This window comes from Armigeres subalbatus, chromosome 3 (genome assembly GCF_024139115.2).
Source record: "Armigeres subalbatus isolate Guangzhou_Male chromosome 3, GZ_Asu_2, whole genome shotgun sequence".
In the NCBI taxonomy this organism is placed as follows: Eukaryota; Metazoa; Arthropoda; class Insecta; order Diptera; family Culicidae; genus Armigeres; species Armigeres subalbatus.
In genome coordinates this window covers 132,638,513-132,659,059 of record NC_085141.1, presented here as the reverse complement: position 1 = coordinate 132,659,059, position 20,547 = coordinate 132,638,513, and the positions used below count along the sequence as shown (strand labels likewise).

At 35.4% G+C, this 20,547-nt stretch overlaps 1 protein-coding gene and 2 long non-coding RNA genes across 3 annotated transcripts in view; 2 read left to right on the top strand and 1 right to left on the bottom strand.

Moving 5' to 3' along the window:
• Positions 1-15,817, bottom strand: part of LOC134219462 (bleomycin hydrolase) — a 35,512-nt gene extending 19,695 nt beyond the window's left edge. The window contains exons 1-2 of the mRNA XM_062698193.1: positions 15,685-15,817; positions 9,606-9,903 (exon numbers count right to left, since the gene is read on the bottom strand). Coding sequence (XP_062554177.1) covers positions 9,606-9,615 — 10 coding nt within the window. The 5' untranslated portion in view covers positions 9,616-9,903; positions 15,685-15,817. The remainder of the gene's footprint in view (positions 1-9,605; positions 9,904-15,684) is intronic.
• On the top strand, positions 6,553-7,973 carry LOC134225672 (uncharacterized). Its single transcript, XR_009983302.1, has 3 exons — positions 6,553-7,263; positions 7,479-7,749; positions 7,818-7,973. It is a non-coding gene; the product is annotated as an uncharacterized LOC134225672 (long non-coding RNA).
• Positions 11,685-12,142, top strand: LOC134227088 (uncharacterized). Its single transcript, XR_009983608.1, has 3 exons — positions 11,685-11,796; positions 11,890-11,948; positions 12,005-12,142. It is a non-coding gene; the product is annotated as an uncharacterized LOC134227088 (long non-coding RNA).
• Positions 15,818-20,547: the final 4,730 nt, after the last annotated feature.

Genomic DNA, 20,547 nt, shown 5'->3' with positions numbered 1-20,547 from the left:
AGTACTGACTGAGGCATGAGTGAACAAGCACTAACAGTCAAAACTATTTCAATAAAGACCGCTTTTTGGCATGTTTTGTTCTGATATTGTCAGTGAAATTTTTATTGATCGAGCTTTATGTGATGTTCAGGATAGATTTGATCACAATTGTTTATAGTTAAACTTTACAAATAAATAAAAATCTGCCGAAACTGCATTTTTCTGAAGTAATAAATAAAATTATATTACTTCGTTGTAATTATTGATCACCAAATAAACTTGCATGAAGATTATGGAATTAGACCAGACAACTTCGTTTTTTAAAAAACGAATGCATAATTTGCGTAAACTTCAGCGAAAATAAGTCCGGAATTGGTGCGGAAAGTGCCCCTAAAATTCTTGTGACCAGTTTCTATAGGTTTTCATGCAAGAAATTCTGCCAATTAACATTTTCATCGCTATTTTATCCACCATTTTTCGGAATTGCTGTGTCGATTCCTGCGAAAAAAAAACCATCATTCGTGCGCAGATTCGTCCCAAAAATTCCTGCGATGAATCAACCGAGAATTCTCACGGAAATTATCCAGGAAATGTTTACAGAAATTCAACAGGTCTTGGAAATTCTGCAGAGGTCGCTCCAAAATTGTCTCCGGAAATTTTCCGAGAATATATGCGGAAATTCATTCGGGAATTTTGTCATAAATTCACGAAAATTCTTCAAAAACAACCTACGGGAAATTTTCAGAGACTACACGTGTGGAAATCCCTTCATTAATTCCTGCGGAAATCGCTTTGGAAATTCTCGCAGAAATTGATTTGTGACTTCCGGCGGAAAAACTCCCGAAAATCTTTCGTTATATTCAAGGCGCTATTTTTAAGGATTTTTTTAAAAGAAATTCTTGTGATCATCGCTACAGGAATTTATTAGAAAACGCAATTTGAATTTTTGCGGAAGTTTCTCTGGGAATGTTAATGGAGGTTCGACTGGATTCTAATTAATACTTTTTAAGTTCTTGACTTAGCAGTATTATTATTAACTCGAATGAACTATAATGTTCCGATGTTTCGGTCCGGATTTGGGACCTTCTTCAGAAATAAAGAATTGGTCACTCTTGTCCTAAAACTTTTAGGCTTAGATTATATGTAGGGGAGCGGTTCGGCACTTCATCTCATAGCTCCCATTTCCATCCCATCAAAAACAAAGCAATGAAAAGGTATTTGATTTGTTATTTATTTTTGTGATTTTTTTCAGCAGTGAGCACGCATGTTAGCAAAAAGAAGCGACAAGATTGGTGCTGTATTCCTCTGTTTTGCGATGAGATGAATATATGTACAGTGAGATGGAAATCGGAACAGTTCCCCTACTCTTTTTAAATATTGTTATTTTTAGAATATTTTCGATTTTCAAACTTAACATTGCAACGTGAATCCAATTTCCTTAGTTTGTACAAATAAAGTACGCTAAGATTGTGTATGTCGCGATTTGATTTGAACAAATTTATTATTTTCATACTTAATTTGTTTAACTGTTCCTGGACACGGCGAAATTTAAGACAGGTCGCCAGTTTTTTTCTCGAGAAATTTAGATATAAAAAATTGAAAAACCAGCACGATCACATCAAATATGACACAAACCATTGAAGTTCATTCAAGCTTTTGAACATATTCTTTAGATATCAATATCATACGGTTTCAAACACCATTTTTCCTATGAAGATTCGATGTTTTTAATTTTCCCAATAAATTTGTACATATCAAATAGTTTCATTGGGTTTTATGAGCTTTCTTTTGTCGATAATTTGAATAACATGTTATTTAGGCCGTAGTGCGAACATAGTATAATTTTCTTCATTTTTATGTTCACTGGAACGTGTCTATGTCTATTAGAGTGGGGAGCAGTTGTATTGCAGATGTAACTCCCATTAGCTCTAAAGCCCTATAAGATCAATTATTTTAAAATAACACTCAGTTAAATTATTGGTCTACGTAGTTCGGCAGTGCTGGCAGAATAAACGATTTTTTGCATATGGTTTGAACACTCAATCTTTGAAGCGTTATAACTTTTTTCGTGGACGTTCCAGCAACATGCCTTCTTCAGCAAAGTTTTTCGGCATCCTTTGGGTCATACTTTAACGCAATGTGCCACTTGATTTACGATGAACTGAAACCTCTAGTAGTAGAAATGCAAAAATATACGTTCTCCCATACTAATTTCCATAAAAACTTCAAACGCGATGCGGAAAGCGAGGAAGCAACCAATCGGTCCCAAATTCTGCACAGTTGTTCAGGACCCAGAATGGCTTCGAAAAACCATTGATTTGAAAAAATTACCATGACGCTCCACTCTAATGTCTATAGGTCCCAAATCCGGACCGAAACGTCGGAGCAAGAACATTATTCGTTCGAGTTAATAATAAAACTGCTAAGCCAAATACTCAACACGTAAGAATTTCTCTTTGCAAAAAAAACTTCCGGAATTACATTCGGAATTTCCTCCATGAATTACGGAAATTGCTTTGGGAATTTCTGCAGACATTCTTTGGTTAATTCCTAAATATGAACAACCTTCCGGGAATTCTTTCGTAAATTCAAGGCGGCATTCCTGTGGATTTTTTTTAACTAATTCTTGTGGTCAACACCCCAAGAATCTCCGCAAAAATTGCTCCAAAAGTTTTGAAATAATTTCTCGGATTTTGAATGCTGCATGACCCCAACAGAAAAACTTATATATAAAATCGCTATTTTTGGTACTCAAAGCTTCAATTATATCCATTACACCTCCCGGGAGGTCAACGGATATGGTGAGATAGTTTCGAGATATTCCTGGAAATTCAAACTGTCCTTGAGTTCTTGAGGACTTGAGATCTATACCTGCTTAGAAGCTCTTTTCGTTATTCAAAACTTCAATATTAGTTCAATTATATCCATTACAGATCTATTACTGAAGAAAAAAAACTTTTGAAATGTTGGTGCTGGTATATTCAACTGTAATAATCAAATACATCTAGGGGTAATGACGGCTTTGGCAGGTTTTGTTCTATTATTGGCAGGGGTTTTTTTTTATGACTGATTTTGCTCAAATTTGGCCCAAACATTCTTTGCATATCGAAGAATATTGTGGCCAAATTTCATAAAATTCGGTCGACAAAAACCCCCCTGCCAATAATAGAACAAAACCTGCCAAAGCCGTCTGTTCCCCTAGTAAATTTGAGAAAATTTTAAATGTTGGTGCCGATATATGAGTGCTTTGACGGATACCCAAAGTAACCATTAGCACCATAGCACAGACCATAGCCAGTTTAAAGCATGTTTGCACTGTGCACTGACGGTTAGCTAAAAAATGTACTGCTGTGCCTGTAAATCGCATTTTCTGAACTCAAAGACGGTTTTGATGACCCAGGATATCCAAAAATCATCTAAATATGTCCCTTGGTTTTCAGGAATGTATTATGGATGTGGATGAATACATATCCTAACTTAAAGCGACGAAAAAAGCTAGAGTGGTGGCTGTAAATCGCAAGATATCGCAACAGATAGACTCGCTCTTGTTTTGCGACGCACAAGCTCGGGTTTAATCATGCATAATGTTGTGAGTTTTGATGCTTATTTCTGCTCCTCAAAAAAAAAAACTCTTGCTCTGGCTCATTTTCTATTCGGCGAGGCAAGCCTGCTCCTGGTCTTCTGAAATATGTTATGGACATGCTCGAATACATATCCAAGTTTCTAGTGACAAGGAAAGCTGGTGTCGTAGCTGTAGATCGCAAGTTTGGATCTCAAGGACAGTTTGGATAACTCAGGATACCCCAAAACAATCTAACCATGTTTTATGATATTCATGAATGTGTTATAAATATGGTTGAATACATATCCAAGCTTGAAACAACGAAAAAATACATACCCAAGCTTGACGCAAGGGAAAAAGCTAAAGTGGGTGTTGTAGATCGCAAGTTCTGAACTCAAGGACGGTTTGGATGACCCGGGATATCTCAAAACCATCTGACCATGTCTTTTGATCTTTAGGAATATGTTATGGATATGGTTGAATACATATCGAAGCTTAGGCTCTGTCTCATTTGGAGAATTAAACTTAAAAGTGACAGTTCGAAAATTAGCAAATAACCCAGTCATAATAATGGCTGGTGCTACCCAGCAATTCCAATAAGACATCGATGCATAATGATTCGATATCTGTCAAAAGTAATCTTGCTCTGCGAGCAGGGTTATTTGATAATTATTGAAATGTCACTTTTAAGTTTAATTTCAGTTTAATTCTCCAAATGAGACAGACCCTTAGAGTGACGAAGAAAGCTCGCATTTTAACTGTAGATCGCAAGTTCCGGACACAAGGACAGTTTGAATGATCTAGTACATCCCGAAAAAATATTTCTCAACTTGTTTTGTCAGTTCTCCATTATAATTCACGAAAACAAATGGAACATATCAAATTTACTGCGTAATACTACTTAGAAAAATTTGGGCCTGAAAGGGTTAATGTCAGGGATTCCAGAAATCGCTCCCAATTGATAACAAATAACGATTAAAGAGAGATGAAAACCTCTTCGAATCATAACAAGCCATGAAAATAAAACTATCGCAGTTGTAAACAAGTTGAAAAAAACTGATTCGGATAGGCGGCCCCCACCGAGGGGTTTTGATAAAAAGCGTTGTTCTCGCTCATTTCATGTTGGGGACCATATTTTTTTCGCACAGCTGAGTAAAACAAGTTGAAATGCATCATCATAACCGGTGCCCCCACAATTGGGGCTTATTAAAAGGCATTTATCATGGGGTATTGTAGCCCCCCAAAGCAGTTCATTATCGTAACAGCGACCGAAAAACGTCTCTCATGGTATGCTATAAGACTATCATACACTGAGGAAACGGGTCGTATGAACATCATAAGATACTCTTTTGAAATTGCGACATAAGAAAATGTGTTGATGTGTTGAATGTGTGATCCGGTTCCCACATCGGAAAAGGGTTAGCGCAAAAAAGAACTTTTGTTAGCTGTGGGCAATGTACATAAATGAGGCTGTACATCCACCAACAGACGTGAAAACATACTAAATATGTCGAATCATAAGAAAATAATGCCGGGCATCCTAATTTTCTCAAAATGCTGGATAGAAAATGGTATGATAGACTCAAGTTAGACTTATGATAGGCGCAAAGTTAGGCATATAAGAAGGGGTCTGCTTTGAAGCTCAATTTACTATTTATTTAAAAAATTTGTACCAAATTTAGTTCTAAAACAATAGTATTATAATAATACTACAGCATGGAAACTATTTCAGGCGGATAGCTACTTTCTGTAAGTTGTACGAGTTGATTAAATTTTGCGTTTCCTCAACTGCGCAAAGTATGGTGCGTGCACGGTAAGGGTCAGACAGACAGAAATTAATTTTTATGTATATAGAAATGCTTAAGAGTGTAAACATGACATTCAATAAAATCTTGTAAATATCCGAAAAATATGATTTATCTTGCAGCTGCATCATAAGTTCATTATACACTGTCTTGGAAAATAGCCTTTAGTTTACATTAATTGAGCATTACACTGATAGGAAAAAGTTTTGACAAAAAAAAACCTAAAAGTCAGAATCTGTTTCTTAAACTATCTATGCCATTATCACAGTCTTGGATTTAATGCTTCAATCAGAGGATTTGAAGAAGTTTGACAGGAAGTCCGGAATCTGGCTGATGTTCTGTCGATGAATGTTGTTAACGGTTCCACCTCAGCTATATTATGCAGTTCATCCGTTCGGAAATGCGGAGGCAAGGCGAAGATCATTTTCAACAGTTTATTTTGTTTTGTTTGTAGTCGTTTAAGATGACTTGCACAACAATACTTTTGTGCAATGAATTTAGCTGTTTTACTTGCAGGCAGTTTTATCTCATAAATTAGTTGGATAAATGCTAAAGAATCTGTTATAGTGAGAGGATGCGTACTGAGGGACTGCCTAAATGTGCTGCGTGAATCCGCAAGCAGGCCCTATCAAAGCGACCGTAAAATACCTATGAATAAAAGAATAACCATTGATCGACTCAGAGCGGTTTAGAGCTTTAATATAATACAATGTTACACGACAACCGATCTTGAAGATAGAATTCCGTAGATAGAATTCCGAAGGGTGGTAATAAAACCTGTATGGGCGACTTCGCCTCGAACAAACGAAGAAGACGAAAAAATATTCATATCTATTTTATGTCCTTATTACTGAGCGAAGGAATGTTCGATAAAGTTTGTGAATAATAAAAGCTGCTGATTTTTCATTGGTGCTTGATGCGAATTAGCAGAGCCCCGACCATATGTGACGTGGGCCTACTCATCACAACTAGCTCACATAATTTTTCAATTTTAAATTGAATCCCAAGGTTTCGTTAAAGACTCTGCAAATATTTTTTTTGATTTGGCCACAAGATTCTTAGATATCCAAAGAATGTTTAGACCAAATTTGAGCATAATTAATTACAGAAAACCTCCTGACAATAATAGAACAAAACCTGCCGAAGCCGTCATTTCCTCTACACGCTCATTTGAATCTACTCAAAAGTGAGTCAAAGTGACTCACTTTAGCATTTTGATGGAAATGTCAAAAAGTGAGTAACATTATATTTATCAAGTGAGTCAATTTTCACTCACTTGTCAGAGTTTAAAGGTTTACTCACTTTTGCGTAATTGTTTTCAAACCGTCAAACAGTTTGAAAATTTTCCATTAAAAGAATTTCATATTTTTATAAAGTTTTTGAGTTTTGTTGTGAATTTGATGTGGTGAGCAGAGCGTGGTGGTGGTGATCTGGCTAGGCATGGTCCGCAAGGATTCTTGCAGAAACTGGTAGTTCCGCAGCTCGATCGATCTGGAGTTGTTTTGTTGATTTTTTGACGACGGAGGATTCAAGGCCGGATTTGATTATATATTATCTCCGATTATGGCTTTTATGTCGCCCAGGAACTAATGAAACTTGATGGTGCCCAGGAACTTGACTTTTGCCCAAGTGTCATGGATATATGCCCTAAATGTACCGGATCATGATGCAAACCGACACCCGGACCGCCAAGGGCCAGTATTACAACGGAACCGCAATGGAGAGTATCTTCCGGACCATTTGTGATGCGTTTCAACTGTCGGTATTGTCAGGGACCGTGATTGTATATTAAAGATATTGAATGTGGAGTGTGCCTGAAGACGACAGATAGTCATGCGGAAGCGGGTATCCGTCCTATAGTGCCGGCCGGCATTTGGGATAGACAGACGGATCCAAAAAAGGATCTCTTAATTTCAAGTAAGTCTCTAAGAACTAGACTCGTTACGTGCTATTTTCCAACTGTGGATACGCATGTTGATAAAAGCATCCGACAAAATTAGTGTTGTATTGTTGTTTCCTCTGTAATGCAATTAGTTTGTCAACGTTGGATGGATAGAGGAATAAAAATGCGTTTTCTCCATTGCATTGTAATGCGTTATGAAATTATCCATGTTTTAAATTTATATTCACAGCGTATAGAAGTGTAGCGACACGGTTCCGATGTGCACTCTGAAGCAATAATTTTCCTCTCACAAGCGGTCCTCTATGGCAGGATACGGGTGCAGGGCGTCTACGAAAATCAAACCATCCAGGTGGTCTCGGACACTGACACATCGTAGCACACCCGCATCAGTCTCCGTGGCAAGGGTCTTAAACAGGTCAATAACTGGCACCGGCGACGATTACGTTCAGTTGGAAATCTAGGTCCAGATCAAACTGAACAAACAGGTAGCTCTGATGCAGGTAATAATGTTTGGTTCTGCTAAATGTTTTAATTCTGTTATTATTTTATCCTCGATTCTTATTTCTAGACATACGCAGAATTGGATGAAGATACCCGCGGCCAAAGCATGGGCGTCACTTTCGCGACTGACGATTTAGTCTCGGTCTCGGGTTTATAAACCCCCTATAGTCCCCCTCCGGATCAGACTCGTCTAGTTCTTCGTCAAACAACCTTAGAAGAAACCTTTCCACGACGTTTACGGTCACTGGAAATTTATATGCTGTATTTCAATTCAAATAATAAATTATTAAATGAAATAAGCGAGGCGGATAGCTTCTTTTATTTAAATAAAATATGCCATTTCAATATCAATCGATGCAGCCATCATTTTCGAAAGTGAGTAAGATCTACTCACTTTGGATAGCGAAAAAGTGAGTAGGTCTTACTCTAATTTTGGCATAATGCTACAATACTCATAAGTGAGTAAACATACGGTTACTCAAAAGTGAGCTGTTCCACTTTTTTCCAAAGTGAGTCAAATTTGACTCACTTTTGAGTAGATTCAAATGAGCGTGTAGGTAAAATTTTGCAGCTTATCAAAGAAATGAGCCCCAGAAAAAAAAACAATTTTAAGACTAAAAGTTTCGGAAAAAAGTTGTAGCGCATCTATCAAACCTTCAATAAAATTATTAGAAGTTAAATAAAATTTAAACCTTATCATTCAGTAGGATTGTGAAATATTCACAGCTAAGATATTTAACAAAAAAATGAAAAATGAGCTTTTATGTATAATCATGAGAGTCTCGTAGATATTCCTCTGAAATAATAAACAATTCAGTTATATTTTAAAAGGAAGGTAAATAAGTAGCCGAAGGATAATTTCAATTATTTGAATTAAGTTCGTTCTCCAAAGTTTTCATTTCTGAAGAAGTGTTCTTTAATAAAAAGGTTAAGAACCTCTGTTCCACAGATCGTAATTTGTTTGTGTTATCCTAACCCTAATGAGTGCAGAAGTAGATAATATGAATTTCGTATAATATGTGCGATCTTGAATGAGTTTTTCTTGCTTATCGATCCTCACAACTCAATATTTGAACGCAAAGCATCCCAACCAACTTTCACATTAATTCTCATTCTTTTCGACCCGACCAAATAAACATTCACCGCCCATAAGCAGTCATTTTTTGTGTCACATTTGCATCGGTTGTCGTCATAGCACTGTGGTCCAAGTCCAAAATCTAAGGTAAAAAACAAGTTGTTTGATGTTCATTTATCTATGAAACCAACAATTCAAACATTTTCAATTTTTTTTAACATAATCGAAGTTCGTTGTGTGAAATGCTTTCAAAATATAATTTCCAATTTAAATTCAAAAAGGAGTAAGTTATGATCGATGATTTGATTCGAGATTCCTTCAGAAACTTATGAATCAATTCACAATTACCGATTTTTTCCCGGAATCATTATACAAATAGAGGATTGAGGGACATAGGATCTCAGCATTCAATTACTCCACATAGATTCAATCAAAATTCTGAATTCTGTTTATTCCGAAGAAAAAATCTATTTTTGACCAGGTTATTGAGATAATTAACAGGATGTGCATGGATCGACGTCTCCCGCCGTCGCAACAAAGAAAGTCTCAATCAACCTACTCCTCGCCAGTGTATTCGCAGACAAAAAAGGGCAGAAAATTAGATCAGACAAAAGATAGCGACCACACACAAAAAACGGACAATCGTTATCCCTTGAAAAAAGGAGCAATCCCATCTATAATTATTATATAAGCCAGTGCAACTGAAAGCTGCGAAAGACGCGTTTATATCCTTGCACGTACCGACCGATGACGAGACTTTAAAATTAGGTAGGTACTTACTTGGGAACATTATTGATTGATCCGGGGAATCGCGTTTGCACTATTCAGTCTTGCACGCAAATCCAAAAGGCGGTTTTGTTTCTGTTAGATTCTGCACTTATCACTCGCACAACGCCAGTCAAATGTGGATAAAATGACCCAAAAACTCACTACCAGCGATTATCAATCAGAAAATGCAAATAATTTTAACCTAATGGACGAGCGCCGCTTAACTCGGGATGACTGATGCGACAGAGCACAAAAAACTGCAATCTTTCTGCGAGTGCGACGGGGCCGTTCTGATGATGGATCTGTCAACCTCTTCTGCCCAGGGATGCCAGGGGATATTTTCAAATGTCTCCACAGTCGAGTAAAAATGTCTTCAAATGTCTTCAATATCAAAATTATCAGTGAAAAAAATTTAAAATTCAATAGGTTCGTAATTTCGATCATCTCCTTGTTTTATGTATCGTTTAATTTTTAACACTCAAATTGTTAGAATTCAAGAGAATATTCTTTTAAATCTTAATGAGTAAGGGAAATGACTTTCCCTTGGATTTTCTAATGAGTCTTTAAATATAATGAATCGCCTGCTTTGAGCGTAATTACAGCGGCACACTAGGAGTTAACTTTCTGAAATCAGTATGGCGAAAGGCATCTAAGGTTCGATTTCTCAAAATTAAGCACCTTTATCGAAAAAATATTTGGTAGGCGTAGTAGCGGACACCATCCTTCATAACCGGTACCAAATAGTTTTTCATGAAAACTTCCTAATTTTGAGAAAACCCGCGTTAGATGTCTTTCGCCATACAAATTTCTGGCGGTTAACTCATGCTGGCGATTTGCGCATATACGTTAGCGCCTGGATATGGAAGCGGCGAGTAGAAAATCAGCCACTGCCAATAATTCATTCCAACGGATTTTTCTAACTGAATTTCACTCAAAATAATTGTCACTTTAATTCCACTATAAAAAGTCATGTAGACTTTAAAAATTGAAACTTTCATCTGCTTTACTGGAATCAAATAAAACTTACTTATATCACAAGTGCATCTTAATAAGAAATGTAGTGGAATTTATTAGAAAACATAGAAAATAATATCTTTATACTCTTCCAGTGAATTCTACTCAAAATGAATATATGAAAAATATATGAGTGGGGTTCTCAGAGCGAAATGTATGTTTATTAACAATCGCTCATAAAACATTTTGCAGAAGCATTATGAGAACGATTTGCAAAAAAATTGTTTGAATGTGAATTAATTTTCTACTTCATTTTTTGAGCTCGTCCACTTCTAGTGGGCGGGATAACAACTACAGGGATACTATAGAAAAAAATTATCGAAGTTTCACTTAAAATTTAAGTATATGGTCAAACGAAAATTCACTTAAATTTTATTTTATTTTCTAGTGAATTAAGAATAATGAGTGCCATCACTAATGATTCATTTAACTTTTACACTCGAAACTACATGGAAAATATTTGCATACACACAAAAAACAAATATTGTGTTATAGAATGTAATGCACTTTTCTGTTAAGAATTGCTTCGTTTTCTTTAAATTAAAAGTAAAATTAGTGTCAGTTAAAATTTATTTTTTATTTGAAAGTTGATTTTCTCTTGTGTCCAACGTGACATTAAAAATTGTGTCTATCAAACTAAGAGCTCTTGAACTTTTAAAACATCAAGCGATGAACCATTGTGAAGTGAGGAAAAGAAAATATCGCTTCTCTCTTTTTCTCTAAGTATTTACCTAAGCCTATGACAGCACGGAAGAAAAATCAGCAGCAGTAAGAAACTACATGCGTTTACGCATGGTTATTTTAACCCTTGTGCGGTTATTCCAGGAGGAGGAAACCACAGAGCTGCTGGAAGATTTCGCGGGACCGAAAGGTAAGTTTATATTATTTTAATCGTAATCATGAAAATGGCCAGTGTGCTCTAATTCCTTCCATCAATAAACACAAGAATCTGGCTCCGGCACTTCAATGATGAAGCGTAGATGAAACTGAGTGTTACTTCTATTGTTTGAAATTAGAGCATATCGAAGTTAAGCATATCAAGATAACGGCACTCATCCGAGTTCTTCCACTGCTTACAGATAATCGGTTTTGGCATCCCGCATAAATGAAAACCATCTACAGTATTCTTGCTACTATTCACTCGCATTAAGGAGTACTGTAGCTAATTGTGTAATCATAGATGTACAATGTAACTATATGTTGACATAGAATCAATACCATACAGCATGTTTCATCGATAGTATCATATGTAATAATGTCATATTTTATTGTTTATTTATAGTGCCTTATCTTCCGTTCTTTCGAAATAAACAATAATAAACTGTAAATAATTTATACAAGGTATGTCAACAACATGATATATGGCTGTGAAATAATTATGTATCTTCTAAATCTAGTTTTGTTTTGTTCCGGTGTTGAATCACAGTTAAGAATTATATCTTCCAATGATAAATATGCGATTAACATATTAGTTCAGCAATGATGCTTAAAAGACCACAGAATTATTTTCCCGTGTAGCTGTTGTTGATTTCGTTGGACAAAACTAGTTCGGTGGAATCAAAATGTTCCTTGTTCAGTTGTTTTGCTGAACTTTCTACTTACTTTTGTACTTAAAATCATTGGCAAGTAATGAAATTTGTGTAATCCATTCAAATGGTGTTAAATAACAAAATTTTTCTTCAATTCTCAACAGTTATGATTGCGAAAAGTGTGGAAGAAGAGCTCCCTTAGTTCCAAAATAACGTGATATTGGTAAGTATTTTGTTAATAAGATATGTACTCTGCATATTTATAGTGTACGGGTTTTCCTCCTGCGTGTTTTGTAGGTAAATTTCGGATTCTCTTGCATGCAGCTTCCCGGATGCCCAAAGAAAAAGCAAAGACAAGCTGGTTCAATTTTACTTTGCTTATATTTTATTTTCAAGGAGATCAAAATATATATCTTACAAATAAATAACTAAGATGTATCAAACACTTGTATTCTTTTTTTGTGAGAGAAAATGATAACTAATTTCCTTTTACTATAGGTAAGGTAAGGGATACGGTGTGCCGATTTTTTGTCATATAATTCTACTATTTGCATACTATATTTCATATTGTTCTCACCTCAAACACGGATTATAACTGGACCATACCACATGTTGTATTATGAAATTAATGTACTGAAAAATGCCCTTTTTTATACGGTAATTATACTTAACCGCCCATTACCCGTATGGTCGATTTGCCAATAACAACATACCATACTGTGAATATCATTTATGGTGAGGTTGGTGTATCTTTAGTATAAATAACAGCCAGAACAGTAGAGGTAAAGTTATTTATAGTCATGAACGTTTTGAGAAATAATCCACATATGGTTCATGATTATGCGGGATTTCTGATCGAAAAAAAACCCTGTGCTCAAATGTCTGTACGAGGCGCACCCCGCAGAGTGACCGGATCAAGGCCTGTCGGTATAACTTGCAGCTGCTGTTTGGGATGAGGACACTATCGCGTTTGTGTTAAGATCTAATTAATTGATTTAATTAAACATGACATAGAAAAACTGAAACTGTTTATTGAAATTATTTTATCCCCTTTAGGAAAAACAAAAATGAAGGGTTAAGGGAAGAGGATTTTTTGGGATGTTATTTTTAGAGGTTTTCAGTATGTATTGAAATATTTCACTATTTTTTCTACAATGTGACCATTTTTGTTTGACGGTGCAACAATTTTATTTTGAAAGTATGAACTTTTATTTTCAGAGCGGCATGAAAGTTTTTAACCGTTGGCGTTTTAAAAGTTCACGTACTTTTTTTTTGAACATACACAACTCTCTACGAAAAAGAACCAACGAAACTTTTTATTTTAACCAACGATTTTTTTAATTTGATTAATGGTTTTTCTTTCTGTGTATGTTTTCAAGTAGCTTCTAAGTGAAAATTATTTTGAGTGTTCCTTATGGAATTCTCCTGAATTTATTTTTGAAGAATTGCCTGTAGGGATTCGGAAAAAAATCACCGTGAAATACCTGAAGAAACTTCCATAAGATTTTCTGAAGAAATTTCCGGAAGAATTTCTGGAGAAACTTCAGGATAAATTCCTGATGGGTTTTTCGGATACTTTCTAAAGGAATCTGTAGAGAAATTTCCGGAGGAATTGCTGTTGAAACATCCAAAGGGTTTTCTGAAGGAACTTTCATATAAATTTCTGAAAGAACTTCCGGATGAAATGCTAATGGAACTTCCGGAGGAATTACAGGAGAAATTCCGGAGGGATTTTCTGGAAGAATTATTGAAGGATTTTTCTGAGCGGATCTAACGGAGAAATTTCTGGACGAACTTATGGAGGAGCTGCTAGAGGTACTTCCAAAGGAAACTCTGGAGAAATTTTCTGAAAAATCTCTCAAGGAATTGCTGGACGAATTCCTGGAGGAATTTCATGGGAAACTTCAGAAAGAATTCCAGAGATATATTTACTGGAGAAATTCTTAGAGGAATTCCCAGGTAAAATACTGGAAGAGTGCCCAAAAATATTTCTTGAAAAAATATCAAAGGAATTCAAGGAAGAATTCAACATGGAACTGTAACGATTTCACCCTGAATTTTCTACAGAGTCCTTAATAAAAACTCTGGCAGACTTTTTTAGGAAATTCCTCTGATTTTTTTTTCAGAATATTCTCTTGAACAAACTGAAAATAATTTACCGTGGCCATTCTGAGAAATATCCATTTAACTCCAGAACAATTTCAATTTCTTGTCGACATTCGTAAGAATTTTCTATGGAAAGTAAAGAAAATGTTCTGAGAAAATGAAAATAATTTCCTGCGAAAAATTTTGTAAAAATGTGGTACATGGAAAATCCGAAGAGACATTCCTTAACTTTCAAATGCAAATCCGGAGTACATCCCACGATAATTTAGACAAATTTCTTGTGAGAATAAACATGATTTTTGTAGAAGTTCAGATGATTTTCCTGCAAGAACTTAGAAATAATTTTGTAGAAATTAAAATGAATTTCCCTTAAAATTTTGGGGGAATTCCTTTATTTGCCCATACTGGAATTATTATAAATTTCCAAAATAATTTGAAAAAAAAATCCAATTTCAATTCTCTTGAATTTTTATGAGAAATTCCTCAAACTATTAATGGGAAAATCTGTTTATTTTACACGATTTTTTGGTCCCAAAATGAAAAATCGTTATCAACTTCTTTCAGAGAATGATGAAGTTAATCATCCTGGACGCGTCAGTTTTTCATTTCACTTAAAAATCAAAAGGAACATTGTTTAATTTGAAATTTAATTTAGACTTTTACCAGAATTTTTATAACTTCGGTTTAAGTATTCCTGACCGATGCACTATCGTTTGCAAACATAAACGAGGTAGGGCTGTGGGACCCAATTCTCCTTATTTGCCACAAATTAATTTTTTAAAACGAATTTTCAATGAAATTTTATTTCAAAAATCCACGGAAAATTCATCGAGTTCTTCAAAATTTATTCACTTTCTCGACGGGTATTCTGGGAATACCGAAAAGATCAGATGAACTATAAATAAATTTAAAAAAAATAGTTCTAGCCCAATAACTCATAGTAAAATTCTGCATTTATTTGCCGTTTGAAATAAATTAGATCGGTCATTGAGTTCTGATACAATGATTGAAATCCTTTTTAGCAGACACGTAGAAAATGCCACCGCTACCAAGGAAAATTTAAACGAATGCTGCCATCGGGATTTATTTAACCAGCACATAACTATAATGTGTTGCAGTGGTCAACCTTATCAACCGGCTAGTGTAAATGTGTTTTTACGTTTGAAATTTTAAGCCCGAGATATTAGTCTATTATGTATAACTTTTGAATTATTAATATGATCCTCGATATGATCTACACATAGACGTCACAAAATTTAAAAGTTAGTCATTAAATTACATTTTCTATTCGCTGGCTTATTGATTGTCTTCAAGTATCTTTAAATAAGAAGGCAAGTCTTCAAATGTTTTAAAAAGTCTTCAAAATGTCTTCATAAAATAAATGTCTTCACAGAGATTCAAATGTCTTCAAATTGAAGACATGTCTTCAAATCTGGCATCACTGCTTCTGCCTGATCACCGAAGTCACGCCAGCAGAAAGAAGCACTGAACAAAAGGAACGACGGAAGAGTCAAGCAAAATGAAAAGAGCAAAGAGGGTTCGGATTTTATGCAACGTTTAAAAATAACGTCCATTTTTTAGGAGGAGGGTGGTTCACTGTTTATAGCAATGCTCTACACGCTTAGATTGGTTTACCTATTTATGGGTACTTAATTCACTCATATATGCACACTTAACTCATTTCATCGTATTCGGTAAATTTTACCGAAATCTCAACAGCTGAACTGTTCGGTAATCTATTTTACAGATTTTTTGTAATTTTTTCCATTGCTCAACTGTCAAAATCACCGAAAATCAGTTAAATTATTTACCGAACAGTTCTGCTGTTGAGATTTCGGTAAAATTTTACCGAATTCGGCGATTTATTTTAAGTGTGTGGGTAATTGCAATTCTACCAATATTATTAGTGAATCTTACACAAAAAATCGGTAAAATTTACTGATATTTTGAAAAAATTGGCTTTACCTATATTTGAGTAATCGCATTTACCCATATTTGGGTGAAAAAATAAAGATAAACTAATTCAAACTGATGGCCATCGCCGAGGCCATCGCATTGACATCCAGTAGTTTGTGAAATTTCCTCATTTTTATCTTTCACGTAGTCGTCCGAATAAAAAATACAGTAGAATAACAATACAATTTATTGTAACACTATTATTAATAACATTAAATTGTCAATAGATCATATTGTGAATGAAACTATAGAAATACATTAGAATGCATTGTTATGAACCATTTACTCAAATGTAAATGAACTTTTCGCAATAGAATGTACGGGTTGTTAAATATCGTAACTATACAAAATCTGAGATTTTTCCATACAATTTTTTCGTCACAAAATAGGGTGTATGGTTAATAGGGTAAAATGCCTAATAGTGGACCCCCTAGTAGCGAAATTTTGCTCTTTGTGTCATAAGGAGTAGAAATTTTCAACATATTAATTCTGCTTGACATCTAATACCAAGTTCTGCATCTCCTCTTCACGATACATACATAAAACACTCAAATACACGACGTTATTCGTTGAAATTAACATTTTAAAGTCTGACTGAATTCGCCCTATAGTAGACCCCATTGGGGGTCCATAATAGGAATTTGCTTCCCTATAGTCGACACTTCATTTGATTTTTATGTTCCGTTTCCACGCAGAAAAAACTACGTTAAGAACAAACATATTCTAGGTATTGTAGATCCAGTTGAAAACCGAACTGAGCTCTCGCGACAATCGCATTTTCTCCCGTTTCCGGATGTCGCAACTGAATCGCGAGTAGTGCGCATCTATGCCATAGTCGTGCGCCATCATGCGCACCACTCGCGATGCAGTTGCGACACTTGGAAATGGGAGAAAATGCGATTGTCGCGAGAGCTCAGTTCGGTTTTCAACTGGATCTACAATAAATCCAAACATAAATTCAGTTTGTTCTGGCATCAAAAATAAATATGTTTGGATCAAACATATTGTTGCATTTGAAGCGAACGAAAACTTTTTTTGAATCAAATGTGCGTTTCAAGTTGTTTCAACCAGCTAAGTGTTTGAAGCAAACATGGATATTATTGTTTTGGTTCGGCCACTCATAATATTTTGATATCAATTCTACCAATTTTCATATTCTGGTAGCATTTGACTACCAGATTTCACAATTCCAAACGTTCATATTTCATTTACTTACCTTTCTGTACCTAAAAAACATCCTTATCATTAATTTGGAAGCAAGAAAACATCTGCTTCTACTCTTGCTTCTACTCATCTGCTGCTTCCGATCGGATCCGGTCCGAACTCGAGAGTTTGTTTACTTTTGCAAGAGCGAGCGAGGGGCTGCCCACTAGTGAATGTATAAAACAAACAGGGATTTAATTTGGTTTTTAAAATAAATATGTTTGATTCAAACATATTACCATTTTGGAAATAAACATGTATATTTTTGAAGCAAATGGATGAAATTTGTATCCGTGTCGGGACGTTCTTCTTCCCTATTATAGACCCCCCAAAATATTCCTATAATGGACACTTTCGTGTTTATTTTTTATAGAATTGTAAAAAATCATTAAATTTTACTTTCCATACCATTTCCAATGCATGTAATCAAATCATAGGACTGCAAGGTAGGTTCTCCCGATGGAATTTCATAGCAAAATGTTTACATTGTGCTGTAATGATGCAAAAATGTCTGGAGGGTCCACTATTGGTTGGGGGTCCACTATTGGGCACTTTACCCTATATTGTTGAAATATCCGTACAAAACTGTTCAAAATACAATGGATTGTATTGTATTTGTATAGTAAAACAATACGATTTTGATTTCTCAGTTGTGACAGCTACACTGTTCAACAATGCAATTTAAAGGGGAAAAAATGCATATTTGGCGCTATGAGGCAAATATTGTTAAATAGTTTTTATGCAATGTAAAGAAACGTTTGAAAAGTTATCAATGTATGAACCTTATGTACAAAAACGAGCAATGGGTAATGTTTTCAACATAACCGCGAGTAGACGTAGGACTTGTATAAACGTAACGTATTTACATTTAACTTATAACTTTTGGATCTATGGAGTTTGATTATAGATATTGATATTGGAAACGACAACTTCCATGCCGTGTAGAATTATTAGCAATTTGTTTATTCAAAACTTCTGGAAATAAAACTAATAATTAAATACATAATTAAAATTGCATTGTTTCTAACTATTAAGTCCTTATTTACTCAAGCAAATGTAGGTCAATTATAGATTTCTTATTGATGATAGTATTTGAAGTTTACTATTTATAAAATTTTCAGGCTGGGGAAAAATGTGTTATTTTAGAGGAACTGATCCGTTTTCCAAACAAAGAAATACAGCACCAATTTCGTTGCTTTTTTTGCTAACATGCGTGCTTACTGCTGAAAAAATCACAACAATAAGAAACAAGTTACGGAGCAGTAACCCTACTAAAAAAAATAGAGGAGGTACTGTTAATACGTCAACAAAAATTATTTAATGTTTTGATTCCAAACTTCGAGTCTACGTCAAGTTTAATAATACAATTTCTCAGAAAACGAAAAACAAAGAATAAGATAAAGTTTATTTAAATTTATTTCTAGATTAAAATCTAGAAATTATTTTTTGAGGTTTTTCTTAAAACATTTACATGTAATACAGCGAAATTTTCTAATCTAAAATGGATATTAATGCTATTGCTGATTGTGCATCTTTAATTGCTAATGCTTTCTGCAAAAAAATAAAAGACATCATCGGCCTCTAGCCGTGAACTCCGAGCGATGCGATGAGCGATTGCATCCATCGCAACCGACACCACTGCATCCGACCATCATCAAGCACAGTATGACAAAAAATGCGCCCACTTCATGCATATTCGCAGACCCACCACCACAAGAACCACCCACCGACAGTTCTACAGCTGCTGACTGCATGCTGTCGCTGTGTAACACAGCAAAGGAACGAACGAAACGAAAAATGCGCGAGCACGTCAGTACGCGCTGCTGTCACAAATTGTAATGCCTCGCACACGGCAGGCACTGTTTCTTTTATACACAAAGAAAATCTTCCGGTAGACCCGACGGCCCGTGACATACCGCATTCTGATGTCCGTGTTAGGAATGCACGGGATTGGTTACATATGAAATTTTTACTGGTTTTGACAAGAATTGAAATTTTCAATAGCTTATCGTTAATAATCTTAAGTTTCAATGAAATAGACAAAATGGTGGAGAGTGTCCGAGTCGATTGATCTATAAATCTTAAAAATCCATCGAAAGATAAAGGCGCTAGTAACGTTCAAAATCTTCCCTTCCAGCGTAACGCTCTTGATTTCCAAAAATCTAAATGACACCCAGTATAGTAAAGAGAGACGTAAGTCCTACGTCAAAACGTTTCAAAAACAATTGCAAGTATTGTTACATTAGAGAAATATGTTGATGTATTGTATCCTTAAGGTGCCGTCAGATGTTGCAAGTAAATCACTCGCAACCAGCATTTTGCTCGCAGAAAGTGACAACTGTCAAAAATTTGCCTGTCTGACTACACTGAAAGTGATTGCATGCAAACAAATGTCAACTCGTAAGCAAACGCTCGCTTGCAATGTGTGACTGCTAAACGTTAAAAATTTTCAACTCGCAGAAACGAAATTGCGCTTGCTAGTGCAGCACTAGCAAATTTTTCGCTCGCAAAAGAGAAAACATTTTCAGGTGGCAGTGTTGCATTGCAAAAATAGGAATGAAATTAGATTTTGTGGCCGAAAACAAGTTTTTCGTTTTTGTTTATATTTGCTTGAGAGTAAATCCGACATTTGCTTAAAGTAAAAAACTGCTACGTGTGACTGCAATTGCAAGTGCTCTCAGAAATCATTCATCGCTCGCACGAGTGATTTGCTTGCAACGTCTGACGGAGCCTTTAGTGTTGATACAATCTGTGCAACCATCAAGAAACAATGTATCCTATTGTATACCGTACATTGTATGGTAATTCAATTGTTTATACTATTGAACCAATAGTACATTTTTATTCGGACTCCATTGCATCAATACTCAAATGCATTTAAAAAATGCTCAAAAATACGCAAATGTGTTCATCAATACTTGCGACTGCTTCGAAAATGCGTGAGTGATCCGCCCTCGCAATTAACCAAGCATGAAACGCAAAAAACACCACCGCCTATTAACATTTTGACATGCGCTTCCGCTGGCGATTTTTGGATCCGGCACTCACTTCGAAATGCTGCAAATACCGCCATAGCGTTTCGACCACTATTGCAAAGACCCGCTGATAAACATTATTTATTATCACATTCGACCAACGAGCTCTCT